An 18,435-nucleotide genomic window follows, 5' to 3' on the forward strand; every position below is an offset into this window, starting at 1 on the left:
TTCTTTCTGGCCTTCACTGCGCAAAACTAACCAATCTGAGTCTAAAGATAGAAGTAAGACAAAACTGGACACAAGAACAGAAAATATGGTACCTGGGAAAACTAGTTTAAAAAAAAGAAAGGAAAAAAGATTTTGCACAAGGCTATTTGATTAAAAAACACTTGAATCTATTATTTTAACATTGGTGTGAAATAGTCCAGCTCACCTCTTTCCAACCACGGACCCATACAATAAGAGGCATTAAATGAGCAGCATGCGTTTGAAACTGAAGTAGTGAACATCGGCATTTATATATGCTGCCATGTCAAGTTACCATTGTGCCTATAAACTTCCCAAATTGTCAGGCAGAAATAGCACCTATGTGAGAGGTGAACCTTGTTATTTAACATGTCTGCTGCACTGTACTGTGGAGGCTTTTACATAGAGTGTGAATTATAACAAGTTATTTTCAGGCTCCTGGTTCATGTGTGGTTTTGAACAATCTTTCTTTTGGGGGGAGGAGGAGGGGTCGGGCAATGATAATTGCTCAAATGTGCTCAAAAATCTTCAGCCTGAAGCCTCTCAAATGTGAAGGAGAAATGTCACAGCAAAGATATACATTCCAGCAGTAAGGTCTAAGGCTTTCCCCCTCATGCAAAGCATTTTTGAGTCTTTAAGTTGTCTTTGATTGAAGGACCAACAAAATTCAAACAAATAAATCCAAGTAATTATGTGATGAGAGTTAAGTTTAATCATGAATGTTTGTGGTCCCATCGTGTATTTCCAGCTGTTACAAGCCAAGTGTCTGCTGTTATGGTTCTCAGTCATTTGGGGGAGAAAAAACAAGAAAGATAGAAGACTACTCTCCTTCTGCTAAGGAGATCACACTGTGAGGATGTTAGCTTTTCTGATGTTTCAAAGACAGAAAACGCGCCTGTAATGGATTGTTGGTGAAGGTGCATCAGGCCAAGATTCTCTGGAGGAAGAAGATATCAGCGCCATCCTGTGGAAAATGCAACAAGCAACACTTTAGAAAAGACAGCATGGTCAGAGAAAGTATTAGTTTCTGATGAGTTTCTATGTATCCTTAGAAACCAGTTAGACTTCACTGAGCTATTATTTAAAGCCAGCGTACAAATGATGTGAGTGTAACCATAGAAACAGCATCATCAGTTACATCGCTGGTGACATGATGAATATAACCTTATGCGTGTTTTGATGAAACCACCTGGAGTTAAGAAATGAATGACCTGCAGAGGTAGTATACACCAACTATATACTGACAGAAAATCTCTCTAAAATTCATGCATATTAAGCAGAGATATTTCATGATTTTTTTGCTATTCAAGCATTGATCGGAGCACACTTTCCCAGGGGTGTAGGAGCAATGACATGGTCATGTTTTGATATGAAGCGAAAAAGATGGTGCATCAGAACCCCTCCTCATAGAGTGGCGCATATATCTTCTCCTGGAGTTAAAACTGCAGCTTCCACGGTGCCTTTTTTACCACACGCTGTTACTCCCAAATATGCCTGTGTGTTGTCACATGTCTGCCGTAGGATTAAGCAGCTTCACGTGCACTCACAGTAACCACAAGGCTGAGCATGATGCTACTTATTACCTCTAAATTAAATGTGGGGTCATGGGTGCTTCATGACCTTTACCAAGAGATCTTTTGATCAAGAGAGAAATGACATTGGGTCCTCTGTTTAAAAGCAGCGCTTTGGAGAGTCCAAAGCCATTTCAGAAGTAAAATGCTTCTTTTAAACTAAATTTAATTTCGATTGTACTTCATCCCAATTTTACTTTTTGCCGGAACTTCAGAGTAAGCTTGTGTCATTGTGCAGGGTGTGCTGGCTCCGAATTCAAGCTTTTGCTGGGAATCATGCCTGAGGCATCAAGAAGACATGCAGATTTCTTTTTCAGCGTTTAATCACGAGATTGTCAGTTTTCAATATGTTTCAGTGTCAGAGTTAGATTAAAAGATATCCCTTTCACTATAAGTCATTTTTCCAGATGGAATTTTTTGTTTCTAGAAGACGCTGAAAATATATTTCACGATGTCCATCACCCACCCGTCCATTTTCCACACCCACTTAATCCAATTCAGGGTCTCGGGTGGTTGGAGCCTATCCCAGCTGCCATCAGGAAAAAGGCACGGTAGACCTTGGACAGGTCACCAGTTCAAGACAACCAACCATGGACATTCATACACTCTTAAGATCAATTTAGAATCACCCATTAACCTAATTTGTGTTTTTACAACAATGAGAGGAAGCTGTAGAGAAGCCACACATGCACAGGGCAACACACAAACATCATACAGAAAGCCCTCAGCTGAGATTTGAACCAGGATTCTTCTTGCTGTGAGGCAACAGTGCTAACCACACCACCACTGTGCAGCCTGTCATATTGGCCACGTTTAACTATATGATGGAGGAAAAGCAAATACTTGTATGTAGGGCCCAAGTAGAGTACAAATGGACTTTTAGAAAAGATAAAAAAGGGCCCCATTTGGGTATTCCCACAGGTTTCATATTGATCTAATGTGAATTGTCCACCTTGGCCAACAGATAAGATGCTCGTTTTGGGCGAGTACTTATTCAGTATTCATAAGTACTCATAACCAATGCGGGGAATTCACATGAGGCTATGTAACCCAGGTACATTCCCATATGGGGAATGTGTCATTTTTGAGCTCATCCATCACTCACATAGACCAAACAAAGGTTGGCTGGCACGACTCCTGGTATTTAAAAACAGTAAGAGTTGCTTTATTTATTCATCTTTAGAAATCGGGAAATTTGAATATATGTTAAGTGTTGACATCATAAGCTGTGTGGTTCGTAAATAATTCCGGATGAAATTATTCCGTGATTTTTAAGATGCATTCCGAAGCGGAACACAGTGCACTTGTGTTTTGACACGTCAGCTGAAGGCACCGGACACGTTTACACGCTGCACACAGCACACTTCCTGGCTCTTCTATGTTGATGTCCCCCCGATGTAACCCGTGTTAAACCGAACGGTAGTTGTATTTCTCCTGTTTATTGTTTCTTTTAAGATGCCATCGACTTTCAGCTGAATAAGTTCGATAATATTTTGACGTTTATTAGCTCTGTGATTCCGCCGTTTGTGTTCTGCTTTGATTTAGCATGTTATCATCAAAAGGTATGCATGGATCCATCTATCTCTTTTCTTTTTCATCTCGTGCTTTTCTTTTGTATGACTGTTTGTCCCTAATAGAAAACCTGTTTGAAATGTTTCCTTTATCTAAGTGTGTTTGTGCTAATTTTCTTTTTAACAATAGCTTTCATATTACTGTACATGGTGATTATAAGGTGACAGCTGCAAACTTTTCCCATTCAGCCTATTTTCTGTATAGATGGCCCTACACTCTTGCCACTCATCCGTTTCATATTCAGAACGACATTATGTATTTTATGTCAAGACATTATGGTACTACAGGTCAAACTAAGACTTTTGTTCTCTGTGAAGTTCTGAGTATTAAAACCTTTCGTAGTAGCTTCACAGACTTTATTGTGAATTTGTTTAGCTGTTTCACGGGTCTCTCTCCTCTCTCAGTAGATTTGCTCAGGGCACAGCAGGTTTGATGCCCACAGCTCCATCATGGAGCCCTTAGATCTGACCACACATAAGAACGGGCGGCAGAGGAAGCTGGCCGGTGCCACCCTCCCACCTGGACACATGAGGGACATGGGAGAGACAACTTCCTCTGAGCCAGAGGCGGAGGAGGAAACAGAGGGTCTCATCAGAGGGTCGGACTCCGAGGACAGGGGGCGTCGCAGAGTCCGTCCTGGGATCCATGGCGAGCTGGGGAATGTGTTGCTACTTCTGTTCCTGTACGTTCTGCAGGGGATTCCTCTCGGACTCGCTGGCAGCATCCCCCTGATCTTGCAGAGTAAGACCGTCAGCTACAAAGACCAAGCCTTCTTCAGCTTTGTCTTCTGGCCATTCAGTCTGAAGCTCTTCTGGGCACCACTGGTGGACGCTTTGTACTTCAGCAGGTTTGGTAGAAGGTAAGAAAGAAACTCGCACACCATTGTGCTACCTTTTTTTAAATTTAGATGGATATTTTTCCTCATCTCTCAACACTTTCTGCAGAAAGTCGTGGTTGGTGCCCACACAGTACCTGCTGGGCCTCTTCATGCTCTACCTTTCTGTAACGGTCAATTCACTGCTGCAGAGCGAAGGAGGACCGGACATCGTGACGCTCACTGGGGTCTTCTTCATGCTTGCCTTCCTGGCAGCCACACAGGTAATCATTAATAAAGAAAGGTATACAAGCACATACTAAATTCAGAAAGACACACACTCATATCCTCTTTTAACTCTCTCTCTGTAAGGACATAGCTGTGGATGGCTGGGCCCTGACTATGTTATCCAGAGAAAATGTGGGCTATGCCTCTACATGCAACTCTGTAGGTCAGACAGCGGGCTACTTCCTGGGGAATGTGCTCTTTCTGGCTCTGGAGTCTGCTGACTTTTGCAACAAATACCTCAGAATAGAGCCCAAAGACTCAGGCATTGTTACCCTGCCAGGTAGGTTTTGTGCAGATTATTTTTGTTTTATTTTATTTATATCTCTCTTTTTTTATTATTAAGGTTGCCAATTCATATAATCAGCTCGCTATCGTGTAACTTGTTTGTTTTGCTGTTGCTCCTCTGCTGCAGATTTCTTGTTCTTTTGGGGAATAGTGTTCTTGGTCTCCACCACTCTGGTAGCCATCTTTAAAAGGGAAAATGAACACATGAAAGGGAGGAGGAGAGCTCCCGAAGAGACACAGAGCGTCATGGAAACCTACAAGTTGCTCTTCACTATCGTCAAGATGCCCACAGTCTTCACATTTTGTGCCTTGCTTCTCACGGCAAAAGTACTTCGCCACTACTGGACCAATATTTGATTTAACTTTGAAACTTACCCTTAAACGTGTTGCTTTCACATGTATGCTGGGTACGACGAGCCTCGAGGAAAAGTTTTAACTTCAGACTTCTTTGTGCGCTTTAGATTGGTTTCTCCGCAGCAGATGCAGTCACAGGTCTGAAGCTGGTGGAGGCTGGAGTTCCGAAGGAGCAGCTGGCGTTGCTGGCAGTGCCCATGGTGCCTCTGCAGATCCTTCTACCAGTAGTCATCAGCAGATACACAGCAGGGCCCCGACCTCTGGACATTTTCTATAAAGCATTCCCTTTCAGGTGGGACCTTAGACACACAAATCCACCCACACTTGAAAAACAATACTCAGTAAACTAAAAGATAACTCGGTTTTGTTCTGGTTTGCAGGTTGCTTATAGGGCTCGCGTATGCTCTCCTGGTATGGTGGACCCCCAGTGTAAAACAAGAAGGAGGATTCCCAGTTTCCTACTATGCCATAGTGCTGCTCAGCTACGCATTACATCAGGTTTGATGTTAATTTGCTTATTCTCTGGCTCAACCTCCTGTTTTCAGCTTTTAGTTCAGTTTTCTAGGTGGCGGGATCTTAGCAACACAAGGGCCGAACTGCATCTGACTAAATGTTTATTTACTCCCTGTGCAGTGTACATGAATGGCCTATTTGTAGGACAACATCTGAAACACATACAAGACAGACAGCTGTATAAAGGGTGGCTTATATGTCTTGATAACAACTGCTGAGTCATGAGCAGGCACTAAGGACCAAGTAGTGTTGGGAGGAGTTTTCTTTTCTTCTTTAATTTTCTTTAATCTTCTGTCAACTTCAGTAATCTCGCGTCTTAGATGTTGCTGTGCAACAAGACAGAATATTGCAATATCTTGTAATCTGTTTTCGTATTTTTTCTTTCGTCACACTTCTGTTCAAGACGTTATATTTTGAGCGCTGTGTGTCTGGTTTTCAGTGTTATTTGTTTTGGGGTTTTTTTGGTTGCTTTTATATAAACAGTGTAGCACTTTTTTGTGTATATTATTATTTTTTTGTATTATTATTCTAAAGCTTTTTGTGAGTTGTAAAAGTCCACACCAGAAAAGAGTTCTTCTGTCCCACAGTGGTTTTTGCTCCTGAATTTCCTGAAACGCCTTGTTTGTGGTGCAGGCTTTTTCCTCCCTCACTAATCTGATTTAATCTACGTAACCGTGTAACTCATTTGCATAACGACTGCCTGTTTGACAAAGAAGGAGCAAATGCCGGACAACGCCATTTTTCTTTGTACAATCGATCTTATCAGACCAGACCAGATAAGACGAGGCCTATTGGGAGCAGGGCCTTTAAGCCATATTCCATTTTAGACAGAATCTAAAATGGAATATGTCAGACACAATGAAGTATGAGAAAGATTCTGTTTTTTTTTTTTTTTTTTTTTTTATATCCTAATGTTGTAATGAAATAAAATTCTGAAACGGCAGATGATCCTAACACGGGCTCTTGAAAGGAAAACAGGGAAAAAGAAACATGGGGCGGAAAGGTCTTTCAACATGCCAGTTAACCTCTGGTGTTTTGTCTCCAGGTGGCGCTGTACAGCATGTATGTGGCCTGCATGGCATTCCATGCCAAAGTGAGTGACCCCCTCATAGGCGGGACCTACATGACCCTGCTGAACACAGTCACAAACCTCGGAGGAAACTGGCCTTCCACTGTGGCTCTGTGGATGGTCGATCCCCTGACCTCCAAGGAATGCCAGGGGGCCCCCGGACAGAGCTGTGGCTCTTCAGTCGAGGCAGGGGTAAGTGGGCGGGAAATGACGCGTATGTTCTCATCCTGAAAAGTCAAAAATAGAAAAAGCTTCTCATTTGGTCCCCTTTCCCATCTCCAGCTGTGCGCCATGGAAGGCGGTGTTTGTGTAACGACCTTGGACGGCTACTTCGTGGAGTCTTTGGTGTGTGTTGTGATCGGTTTGGTCTGGTGGTTGTGGTTGGGGAAGAAAATGAGGCGGCTGCAAGACCAGAGCCCGTCTGCATGGAGATGCAGAGTGAATTAGTGACATTACTCCACATCACTACATTCCGCACTACTGACGGTTGCACCTGCATATTCTGCTCCAAAAATGAGTATTTGCTAGACTTGCTGTAATTCCATCATCTGTCTGGTCTAGTTTATCTGGTCCTGCTGTAGCTGCTACATTTACCTTCAAACATGTCATTTTAAAGTGCACACATGTGAAGAAATTCATCCTTGTTGTCTCGTCTGAAGGTTAAAAAACGTAAATCATCATTCCTGTCGGCCATTAAAGTGGCCCACTGAAACCTAGAACTGGTCAAATTTGCTAGAAATATATGATATATATTTTAAATTGAAAGCAAAAGTTTAATTTATTTATGTTTTTTTTTTTTTTTAAACTATATTATGCTGCTTGAACTAGCTCAAGCAAACCAGAGCTGCGTCAAGTGTTTATGTGTGTGTGTGTGTGTGTATATATATATATATATATATATATATATATATATATAGATATACATACAGGAGTTCTTGACATTTGAACCCTCTACATAAGAAGCAAAAATCTTGTGTAAAGTAAACTCAGCACTTAAATCCCAGATTTAGCTGCATTTATAGGAAAGGACAGGCAGAACACAGTATGCACCAATCCAATCCTTGCGTGCGAGGATGCGACTTCTCGTTCATATGAGACGTGATGCAGTTTAACTCGGTCCATCTTGTTTATAAAAGCCCTGCGTGAAGAACACCTTTCATTGCTGTTTGACTCCCAACTGAAGCCGATGTTTCTTTTTTTTTTTTTAATGATTATTTAAATACGTTAGTCTCCACCGAGGTCATTTGTGCCTTGTTTCGTCTTTCAAAGTCTTCAGAAGAATCAGTTGAAAGCCAGCGTATTCCGAGCCGTGGTTTCCTAACAATGGAAGGGAACGATGGTAAACTGACAGCAGAGTTGCACGGATAAATGCCCACCATGTTCTCTACTTTCAGTAATATGCTGAAGTAGATTACACAACACGGCAGCTTTCATCCCTCAGTTAGTCCTCTGAGTTTGAAGTACGCATCCTTATGAAGAATTTAATTTGCACCTCATAACAAATGAATGGACATGTTTTGTTGGAGCACTTTTTTTTCCCCCTAACTAAGTTTTTCCTCTTCACTGTACCAACTGAACATTTCTTTGTATTCGAGGCATTGTTAATCAGTTCTAAAGAAGACCGTTTAAGCCTGCATATCTGCTCTTTTGATTATATCTACGTGGCACATTTAGTCTGAAACAGCATTCTCCGATTCTCTAGATGCGTTGTTGCTACATCTACTGCACATTTATTCTTGTAGCAACGCATAGTTAAAGGGAAACAATGTAACATCCATGTGGAGTAGCTCAAGGATGCATTTGCAGATTCCATCTTAATGCCATCAGGGAGAAATATGCAGCTGTTGCTGTAATAAATTTAACTGATTGCTAGTTCCAGGATTACCTGATTAGATTTATTCTGGACATTTTGTTTGCTTCTTAAATATACAGCACACGCAGCTACTTGGGGCTCCATCGCTGTTGCTTGTAATAAATAGAATTTATTGCTCACAGAGTGATTCAGGTCCCGGACCAGCAGCCTTGGGAGAGATGATTGAAAAGCAAATGCTCCACCAGTGATTTCATACTGTACATAGTTCTGTATGTTAAGCGTATTTTGTCACAATCCAACTCCTCGGTCAGGTGGACTGTCACTGTTTAGAAAATATCTCATTCTGATGGCATATGCCTATTCTGTGACCACAGGGACATGGTTCGGCGCTTTGGCTCCCTATTGTAACGGCTGTGTGTTAGCTTCCGGGCACAGACTCTTCCGAAACACGGACGTTTCCTCTCAGACTGTGCATCAAACTCTGCTCACAACTTCACACATACCTGTTTATGGGGCCTTTCATGTTTATGCGTGGCGGTATTTTAACCAAAGATTTTTTTTCTTTTTTAAGAAGACAGAGTACTGCGTTTGTCGATTGGATTTTCTTTCACAAACAGAATAGCTGTTAGATTGTGTTCTTTTAAAAACATATATTTTAGTCTGCTTAACTGGCCTTTAGGGTGGTGGTAAATTGCTCTGCGATCTGCAACAGGAAATTGCTCAACGGATTTCACCTTTCCTTGTAATGTTTTTAGTTGATTCCTTTTTTTTCCCCTAACATTTCAAATTGGTGCTTTTACTTTAATTTGCACATGTTGAGTTTACAATGACTTCATTACCCCGTCGTTCCAGGAAGAGTGCTGTGCGATTGTGATGGAAAACTGAGATCTGAAATCTTTGTAATAAAAGAAATGATACACTTGTGTCTCCAACTGTTTTTCTAGAAACTTTGAAAAATAAAAAATACTGTACACAAAAGACCCCACGCGCTTGTGTTTCTTGAAATTGTATTTTATTCATAATTGTCTTTGCTTGTCAGGAGCTCTAAAATTTTCCGTTCCTGAAAAAGTTAATGCTGATGCAAGAGGCTGTAAATGTTAAGTCTTTGGAGCGTCAAAACCCCACAGCTGCAGTCGGTGACCAGATCAACTGGCGCTACGGTCTCAGACCCCTCCGAGGGGCCGCTGAGGCCCAGCGTATCCTGGGCAACCAGGCGGTAAGGAGGGGGCGCTTGGGTCACTAAAGCAGCGCTGAGATCAGTTTATTTTGGGTGGCGATATGAAAGTGAGAAGCTAATGTTGCATCGAGCTGAATTATGACTGAGGGGAAATGTCAACTAATCCAGTGATGCAACCCATCGTACAACTGAAGAGAGATGGCTGAAGTATGGATACCACATCAAACAAACCGTTTTTTTTTTTTTTTGTTTTGTTTTGTTTTCATTCACAACACCAATGCTATAAGAATGGAAAGTCGACTACTTTTTCAGATTTAATTCAGGCTCTGATTCCTAGCTGATGTATAGCACAGTAAATACATCCACTTTGTAAGACTTTGTGAAACGTAAAGCTACTCTCATCAACGACGGAGCCTCGCTCGTCTGCTGGAGCAATCATTTCTTGGATTTCTATTCAAAGAGTGATCTTCATTCTATTTCTTTCAGAGCCGGGGAGCTTTCTGTCAAAGAGGAAGACTCTTTCCAACAGAATTTCCTCACCGGCGTTCACTGAAACAGCGCAAAGCACTCTGGACACCTTCTAGCACACCGGACTGACTGCAGTTCAGTTGGAAGCATACTGTGTGAGGATGAGGATGATGATCGCCTCATGACGAAGACGGAGGTCAGCAGACCCGAGGTGTCCTAGGAGAAGAGGTCAGACCGCGATGTTGTCGGCCGCACGCACAGACTCCATGTTGTGAAAGCATGTGTATTGTGCAGATGTGCACTTTTGGATTTTCATTGTCTCTAGCATCCATACCTTTTTTTTCCTTTGTTTTTAAAAAAAAAAATATCAACAAATGAAAAAAAAAACGAAAAAAAGAGAGTCATGGGTCATAGGTTCATACGTAGATGCTCGGGCCGTTTGGCCACCACAGGGTAAGCCTGCTGCTTCATCTGAGCCAGGTTGGCCCCGGTAGGCTGACGGATGGGGAGAGGCGCCGAGGCCTCGGAGCTGTTTGTGACGTCCATCTGCTCTGGAGTGGACACTTCCATTGCCTGGTCCCGAGGAGACTGGAGGACACTCGGTCCTCCTCCGGGGAGGAGGGCGCTACGGGACCACCCGGGGCTGAGAGGACAAAATGAGAGTAAGGAATCCGGCCTGGAGAATTCGTTTTCGTATGTCAGTTCAACACTTATGAATTCTACAGATCAAACGGAGCGATCCAGAGCGCCATTTCTTTCCGAAGCACCTGCTGCAGACGGGCTGACATACCTGAGAGGCGTTCTTGGGCTGTCTGTGATACGTCGGGGTGAACGGATTTTTGGCTCAAACGAGAACCTTTCTTTGATGTTTTCCAAGACCGACGGAGCGACATATGTAAAACCCTAAAACAAATAAAGACAGGTTCCAGCTGAATACAGAGCTAATGGGAGGATGAAACGATCGTAGAGGTAGGAACTGACTGGCTGCAATTAAGATAAAAAACTTGTTTTTGTGTGGCATCAAGAACTAAAACATCATCAACGTCAACAAAAGTTGAAGAAAATACACTGGGGTGTTACCAGGAAGGCTTGATTGGCACTCTCGCTGAGGGTCGAGTCATCCGGGCTGTCAACTGGCGTCTGACTGGTGAACTTTGAGTCAAACTGACTCACGTCATCTGCAGATTGCTGCAAAGAGAGAAGGCAGAAAGCACAGATGATGAGGTACAACATCCTGAGTAAACAGAAGAAGATGCATTGCTGACACTTGAAACTGTAACTGCTAACGTCAGCATTAGTTGTGAACATTTCTCAGATTTCCCACCCAATGATAGATTTAATGTCCAATTCAGACGTCCCTGCAGTCCAGCCCTGGTTATACTCACGAGGATAGGCTTGAAGGGAGGCTCCACTTTCCGAGCCAACAAATCCTCCCAGTTGATGTGTCGAAAGAACGGATGTGCCTGATGAAGAACAAACAGAGTACGTACAAAAACGCAGCCGTGCCTCCTTCCACAACAATAAGAGGGCGAGTGTCGATACAAGTGCGTCCGGGGAAGGTTCGTCTATGCTTGTGTGTTTTGGAGAACAGGAGGGTTTAAATATGCTAGCTGTAGCCAAAGAGAATTCTGCCAACGTTTACTTCTTTAACTCCTTTTCACAATATCAAAACGTGGATTTCTTCTTATTTTAGCAGCACCGATCAAAACATTTTGATAGGTGACGAGTTAGCGAGAAACACTGTGACATAAAAGCAAAGGTGCTCGGTGACGGGGTGAGTGTGCGTTTGTTTTTCACTTGCTGTGCAGCCTCCTTCACACTCTCACCTGCACTTCTGTGGCGTCACCCGCTCCCGCTCCCAGCCTCGACGAGGCGTTTCTCTTCAGCAACTGTCCAACCAGCAGTCAAATGTTAAAAGGGAATACTACCTGGAGAACTACACCCATGAGCACTTCAAACAACGTGAGGACATACCCGTTTCAGGAGATCTCTGGCTTCTTGTGTGAGGTAGGGCGGGAGGCTGAGCTTGCACTTCAGGATCTTGTCGATGGTCTTTTTGCGGTTCTCGCCGGTGAACGGCGGCTGCAATTAGAGAGGAGGGAGGGCGGTCCTTTTAACACGGCAACGTTTCGATGAATGCGCTGTGAATAATAGGGATGCAGAGTGCTCATTTTTGACTGACCGCTCCTGTGAGCATGTCGTACATCAGGGCGCCCAGACTCCACCAGTCCACCGCTCTGTTGTGCCCGCTTCTCATTAAGATCTCTGGGGCCCTGCGACACATAAAGGGTCCAGATTTAGCACGACCATAAACGAGAAAAGCCCTCAGTGAGGAAGTGCACAAAAGGGAAGTGAAAAATGCAAGAGTCGGATGAACAACGTCAGGTGATGAGAAAAGGAAACGAACATACATGTATTCGATGGTTCCGCAGAAAGTGTGCGTGACCGTCCCGTCGTGAATGGATTCCTTACACAGACCAAAGTCGGTCAGCTTCACGTGACCTGGAGGGCAAGCGGCACACTTTTTAAACCCAATTCTCGCACCAACATCTGGCAGACTTGCATTCATTCACAATTAGTACTCGTGTGAAAAGAAATAATCTGACAGCTTAAGATAGAAATGGACCTCCTCGGACTCACCTTGGCTGTTGAGCATGATGTTTTCAGGCTTCAGGTCTCTGTAGATGATGCCCTTCTGGTGCAGGTGACCCAGAGCCATGGAGATCTCTGCCAGGTAAAAACTGGACCAAAACAAAACAGAAGACATCAGCTTCATGCCAGAAATAGCACATTGCTTCTACATATGGACGTATTTGCTTTCAGTTTCAGTAAGTTAACTACAGAGCTGATTCTTAAAAAAGATCAAAACAAACCCTCACCAGGCTGTGTCTTCCATGAAGATGCCCTCCCTCTCAAGCTGCATAAACAGTTCTCCTCCTGTGAAAACATGGGTGACAAACATCAAGGTATAGTGATGTGAGGTGAGAGTGACATGTTTCTGAGGCCCTTTTTAAAGTCTGTCATCAGAATTTGGTTGATTTTGCTGGTCCAAAAAAGCTAAAAGCGCTGTAGTGTACCTGATGCCTATGATGGCACTCACCACTCAGGTATTCCAGGATGAGGTACAGCTTCCCTCCTGTCTGGAAGGCATAGATCAGATCCACGATGAAGGGATGCTTCACTTCTTCCAGGATGTTCCTCTCTGCCTTTGTGTGGGCTGTGTCCTTAGCATTCCGGACAATCATAGCCTGACGCCCGCAGCGAGAGAAAAGGAATCAACATCAGCTCAGAAACACATACAGATGCCGGCCTTACGAGCCGTTTAACAGCTGTATAAATGGCAGTGACTACAAGGTAAACCAACGGTGCAAAAGACTATTATAATATGCACAACGTCATAATACAAGAGGTTCTCGATAAGAATTAATGACGAGTACAAAATGAAATCAAATCAAGATCTTTCACTGTAAAACAGCTGAACTGCAACTGAATAAACTTCATCAGCAGGTGGAATTTCATTATTTCTGTAAATCTACGTTAATGAATCGATTTAGTTTAACGAGGCAGGATAAGTCTGCAGCCAAATCATTTCATTATGTTCTGAGTTTTTTAAAAAAAAAGAAAAAGTTCTTAATCAAGGCAAAGCAAAGACAAAAGACAAGGCTTTAAAAGACTTTTACAGTTGTATGGGGTACAGTAGTATCAACAGGCCGAGCAGTGGACATATTGTGTTCCCGCAGCTTTCCACGCCCTCTCCTCTCTCTCCAGCCGCTCTAACTTCTGTTTACCAAACACTTCGGTCCGACAGCTGACGGGCTGCATGTCAACAGCAGTGTTGTCTCAGCGTTGAGGGTTTAGAGCTGCGACAGCAGCCTAATTAGGAATTCTGTTTTGGGTTTTCTTTTTTCTTCTGAATTTTTCGCCTGCTCTCATTGGCAACATGAGCTTGTGCTTCCTTTTACTGGAGAACCACCGTGAACTCTGAACCAGAAGAGTTCATCACGGTCTATTCGGTGTATCGATCAACATTCTGAAATGACTAAGATGCACAAATGTGAAGCAGGAAAATCAGAGTTTAGTTTACAGCTACAATGTGCAGGCAGAAAGAATGAATATATTGTAGAAAGAGAAGTGTAAGCTATATATTGTCATTATACATATATTCATATGAATATAACGAAAAATGACAACGACACCTGTTTAGCACCGGTTCCTAAGTATTTCTTTTGTTTTTAAATCCATAACGGGCTGTGAGACATTTAAACTTGTTGGGAGGGCTCAGTTTTGACGATAAGAGTGACTATTTTAGACAAAATTGAAAGAAAATAAAAACAACAACAAACAAACAAACAAAAAACTCAGTTTATTTGCATCTGATCTTAGAAAAGCTTATGATCTCTAATTAAGCTTTAAATGAGTTTACTGCTACTAAAATTATTCCTGCTGAGCGTCTACAGGCTGGAAGCATCTAACAGGTTAGGACAGTTCTGCAACTCACCTAAATCCTGGAGAAACAACGACTTCCACACTTTAGAAACTTCACATCAGTGTCAATCGTCACTGACACGTTTGGGCAAGTTGGGACTGATTTCATACCTTGAACTTGCACTATAGTTCTATAGGTTCTAACCAAGCCGTTTCTGCACTCAAATGCTCACCGCCTTTAAGCATGGCAACAGGAACAAATTGCTGACATTTAGCAAGTCTTCAATGTGTCAATGGTGTCACGTGAGGTGGTCAAGCAGAAGCAGCCGTCAGCATCAAGCTGAAGCTAGTGGGCTGAGGCGGAGTGCTTGAAGTTCAGTGCAGTGGAGCAGCGCAGATGGCAACCTACCGGCTAGCAGGGAAATCTTACCCCCCCGTTGGTCTCAGCGAAAGCCAATATTTGTGGACAGAAGCAGCGTAATGTTTATTTGTTATAACATGCAACATGTTCGCATGACACATACTGACAGCAGCTGCGCATCACTGTAATCCAACCGGAGCTGGATTGTCCTGCAGTTAGTGAGGGAATGACAAAGAAAAAAAAAGGAGAAGAAGAAGATTAAGTACCTTTTTTAAAACTTTCATGGCAAATATTTTGCCCGGCGCAGCTCCAGCAACTTTTCGAACCTGGAAAACCTGCACGACAAAGGAAAAAGAGATGCCTATGTTTAATATACTCAAATAGTCTGATAGGAGTGATATGGCTCAGCTTAAATCTTATTGAGGCTAAATGATCCACCACACCTTTCCATAGCCGCCCTTCCCCAGGACCCGCAGCAGTTCGAAGCACTCCGGCCGGATGTTCTCCGCGCCCTGGTTGACGTTGTCCTCAGAGATCTCAATCTTCTCGCAGTCATCCATGTTGCTGCAGTGAGACATCCTTTATGAGTTTTGCCCAATTTGGACATTAAATGTTAGAGACACAGCAGAAACTTGAATACTTACAATTCAAATCCAGTGCACTGCTCCATGATATCGTTAATTTGAGCCTGGTAAAGTGGAAAAACAGACAATAATTGAGTTGTTTTTCTGGTTCGTATAATTTATCTGACAGACGGGCGGAACATCATGCGGCTACAGCGTTATTCCAGAGTCTCCATTTTGACATTTCGCTGCTTTTCTCTGTTGGTTATCACTGCAAACGGATTACCTCTGGACTGCTGGTCCACCACGACCGATTGCCCAACCTCAGCAATCCAGAAAGTAACTGTTCCAATATCAAAAACAAAAAGGGTTGTGAACTAATCTCATTCAATTTCGTTTTTCACAGGACATCAAAAAAAATCAAACTGTCCCACTTGCATCAATACTTTTATACAAGCTATTTACTCATATTTAGCCTCAAATTTGTTCCATCTCAGTAAAATGATGCACAGTACATGTGTGTAGGGATGGGTAGTAACCATTACATGTCATATGGATCATGCAATAAAACTTTAAAAAATATATATATGGTTAATTGGGTTATAAATACATTGTTAAAGACTGTAAAATGCACTTTAGTTGTACTGAAATGTAACGAGATGTTTAAAAAACAACCGAGGAACTAAAACGTTCCTAAAACAATATATATATATATATTTTTTAGTATATTCAACATTTTTAATACTTGATTTTATAATCATCCAAATGTATTCAAGTTAAATGACATCTTTCTGTAATTTAATAGGTTGCGTTACTAATGACATGTAATATGTAGGCAGTTTCTGGTTTAAGTAATCCGACTCTGCCCTGCATGTGTGTGCTGATCAGTGCCTTACTGACCAGTTAGTTAAGTACACTCCCATGCAGCAAATGCTGAAGGCTTTGTTGCACTCGCGAAAAGACTGAAATGTGCATTAAAAAAACAACAACTTGATTTTAAATCACTGTTCAGTCGTGTTCTTCAGATATCCATTACGATTGTGACGCTCCTTTTTAAAAAAAAATATTTTGCAGCATGGGAGCAAGCGGGTGTCAGCTCTCTCAGTTCCACTCTGTGACATCTAGCCAAAATAAACTGTTGCACACAGAGACACATTTACCACTGCAGCACCTTTGGCCAAGTAAGGCTGGCTTGCACAACTACAGCCTGACAGCGATGGGTTTGAGCTGGACGACGTCAGAGACGCATGCAACTAATCACCGGCTAATGTTGAATAGTGATAGAGAAACAGAACATGTGGCGGTTCTGTCACGGTAGCTGTCAGGCTAACGGTTTTAGCCCTCCTGTTTGCAAAGGCCCGACAGCGCTGGCTGCAGGATGGAGCAGGCCTGCGGTCGCCGCTTGCAGGCTAACAGGCTAACAGCTAGCTACCGTGCGTAAAGAGTTTCTGCTGTGACAGCTCTCGCAGTTGCGCTCAACAGCCTTTATCTAAGTACCTCCTCATTCTCATCATCGGAGACATTTTCCTCCGGCTGGTCCAAATCAATGTCAAACACTCCAGCCATGGCAGCGAGTCGCTCGAATCGCTCTGTGACAGACTGCGAGAACAGCAAACGTCCCCCACCTCATGGACAAACACACTCCGCCGCCATAACCGGCTACTACACTGAGCATGCGCACTACGCTACTCATCAAAGGGGGCGGTAACCTGTCGTATCGTCCCACAATCAGATGCAGCTCACTGTAGTCAACTACGGATTCACTGCATATGACAGCAGTATGGAAATTTTTCTGTGCCATCAGTTTGAATACGAATTTCTAATATTGATTTTTTTTACAGCATCAAAACACTTTGAATTTGAAAAACCAGCGGTGTAAAAAAAATCAATTTCTAAAAACAAAAATCAGCGTAAAAAAATTCAACATCTAAAAAAAAATTCATTGGAAAAAAATTCAACTTCAAAAAATTAAATGGAAAAAAATTCAACTTCAAAAAATTCAGTGGAAAAAGAACCAGACTCAACATCCGGGTAAACAGGGAGAAGCAATCGATCCCTGTCTCAATTCATCCAACGGCAGCCAATCAAGTTACGCTCCATTGGACAGATCAGCCATGTCCACCAACATGGCAACATGGTGATGGTGAGTTTTTTTTTTTTTTTTTTTAACTTCCTTTTATTTAAGAAAAAAAACATTTTTTACAGTACACATGAAACATTTCGATTAAACGCCAGGGGACAAAAGAGGTCATAATAAAATATTCAAGTGTTCACAGATATCAACAGTCTTAATCACTTTCTGGTTGTTTGAGTATTTAATGGAGGTCATGTACTGCCTGAGTTCATCGAGAAAGGCAAGAATATAAGGTTTTCTTTTCATGAATTTACATTTATGGATATGAAATTTTGCCATTAAAATAATGAGGTTGATAATAAAAGTTATGTTGGCTTTTGAAGTTACAAATGTCACTCCACAGTCTTTGGACAAAAGGGCAGTGCCAAAATAAATGGGTAACAGTTTCAGTCTGTATAGAACAGAAAGTACATTTCACATCAATGTCTTTTTTGAATCTTTTAAAAATGTGATCATTGGATGGATAAAATCTATGAATTAACTCAAAAGAAACTTATCTGACTTTATTAGTTAACAGGTATCTGTTGGGTAAGAGCCAGATCTTCTTCCAGTTAGTGTGTTCCAAATATTTGTTCCAGTATGAGACCACGTATGGAACTGTGGTGTAATCCCTTTTAAACAGGAGTCTAAATAGTTTGTTGTTTTTACCATTACTGGTCAAACAAGCTTTACCTACTGGGGTGTCTGACAAGGACAACAGGGGGAAATGTTTGGTTTCCACTCTTGGTTGATATCTAAATAACATGCAAACACCAGAAGGGATTGCTCTAAAGACTTTGGCAAAATCTGCAGGTGATACAAGGATATTATATTCAGATAAAAACTCATTATAGGAATAGAGAAGACCATCCCTGTTGAATAATTGAGCCACATGAACAATGTTATTTTTAAACCAATACTCAATAAAAAGGGATTTGTGTTAAAACAGAATGTCCTTGTTGTTCCATATATAATAATTATGAGGTGAAAAATTATGCTTGAAAATAAGGGACCATGAGATGAAGGCTTGC

At 42.2% G+C, this 18,435-nt stretch overlaps 2 protein-coding genes across 6 annotated transcripts; one reads left to right on the top strand and one right to left on the bottom strand.

Moving 5' to 3' along the window:
• The first annotated feature begins 2,916 nt into the window (after positions 1-2,916).
• Positions 2,917-7,684, top strand: slc33a1 (solute carrier family 33 member 1). 4 transcript variants are annotated; one of them, XM_075473719.1, is made up of 9 exons: positions 2,917-3,008; positions 3,566-4,020; positions 4,106-4,259; positions 4,348-4,543; positions 4,676-4,875; positions 5,010-5,194; positions 5,283-5,400; positions 6,461-6,676; positions 6,767-7,684. In XM_075473719.1, the coding sequence occupies exons 2-9, from the start codon at positions 3,611-3,613 to the stop codon at positions 6,929-6,931; spliced, it is 1,644 nt and encodes a 547-aa protein (XP_075329834.1). In that variant the 5' UTR covers positions 2,917-3,008; positions 3,566-3,610; the 3' UTR covers positions 6,932-7,684. The 4 variants fall into 4 exon arrangements, with proteins under 4 accessions (XP_075329834.1, XP_075329835.1, XP_075329836.1 ...); XM_075473720.1 differs by having other exon boundaries at positions 2,943-3,008; positions 3,569-4,020; XM_075473721.1 differs by lacking the exon at positions 2,917-3,008 and adding an exon at positions 3,018-3,151.
• A 1,602-nt stretch (positions 7,685-9,286) lies between these two features.
• rps6kb1b (ribosomal protein S6 kinase b, polypeptide 1b) lies at positions 9,287-16,964 on the bottom strand. Of its 2 annotated transcripts, XM_075473723.1 has the most exons (16): positions 16,789-16,964; positions 15,578-15,634; positions 15,373-15,416; positions 15,172-15,292; positions 14,995-15,063; positions 13,043-13,190; positions 12,822-12,879; positions 12,583-12,683; positions 12,354-12,444; positions 12,125-12,215; positions 11,917-12,024; positions 11,769-11,831; positions 11,328-11,405; positions 11,023-11,130; positions 10,733-10,845; positions 9,287-10,585 (listed from the first exon to the last, which is right to left on the bottom strand). In XM_075473723.1, the coding sequence occupies exons 1-16, from the start codon at positions 16,855-16,857 to the stop codon at positions 10,351-10,353; spliced, it is 1,554 nt and encodes a 517-aa protein (XP_075329838.1). In that variant the 5' UTR covers positions 16,858-16,964; the 3' UTR covers positions 9,287-10,350. The 2 variants fall into 2 exon arrangements, with proteins under 2 accessions (XP_075329838.1, XP_075329839.1); XM_075473724.1 differs by lacking the exon at positions 15,578-15,634.
• Positions 16,965-18,435: the final 1,471 nt, after the last annotated feature.

The sequence above is a fragment of the Odontesthes bonariensis genome, chromosome 9 (genome assembly GCF_027942865.1).
Source record: "Odontesthes bonariensis isolate fOdoBon6 chromosome 9, fOdoBon6.hap1, whole genome shotgun sequence".
NCBI classification, from domain to species: Eukaryota; Metazoa; Chordata; class Actinopteri; order Atheriniformes; family Atherinopsidae; genus Odontesthes; species Odontesthes bonariensis.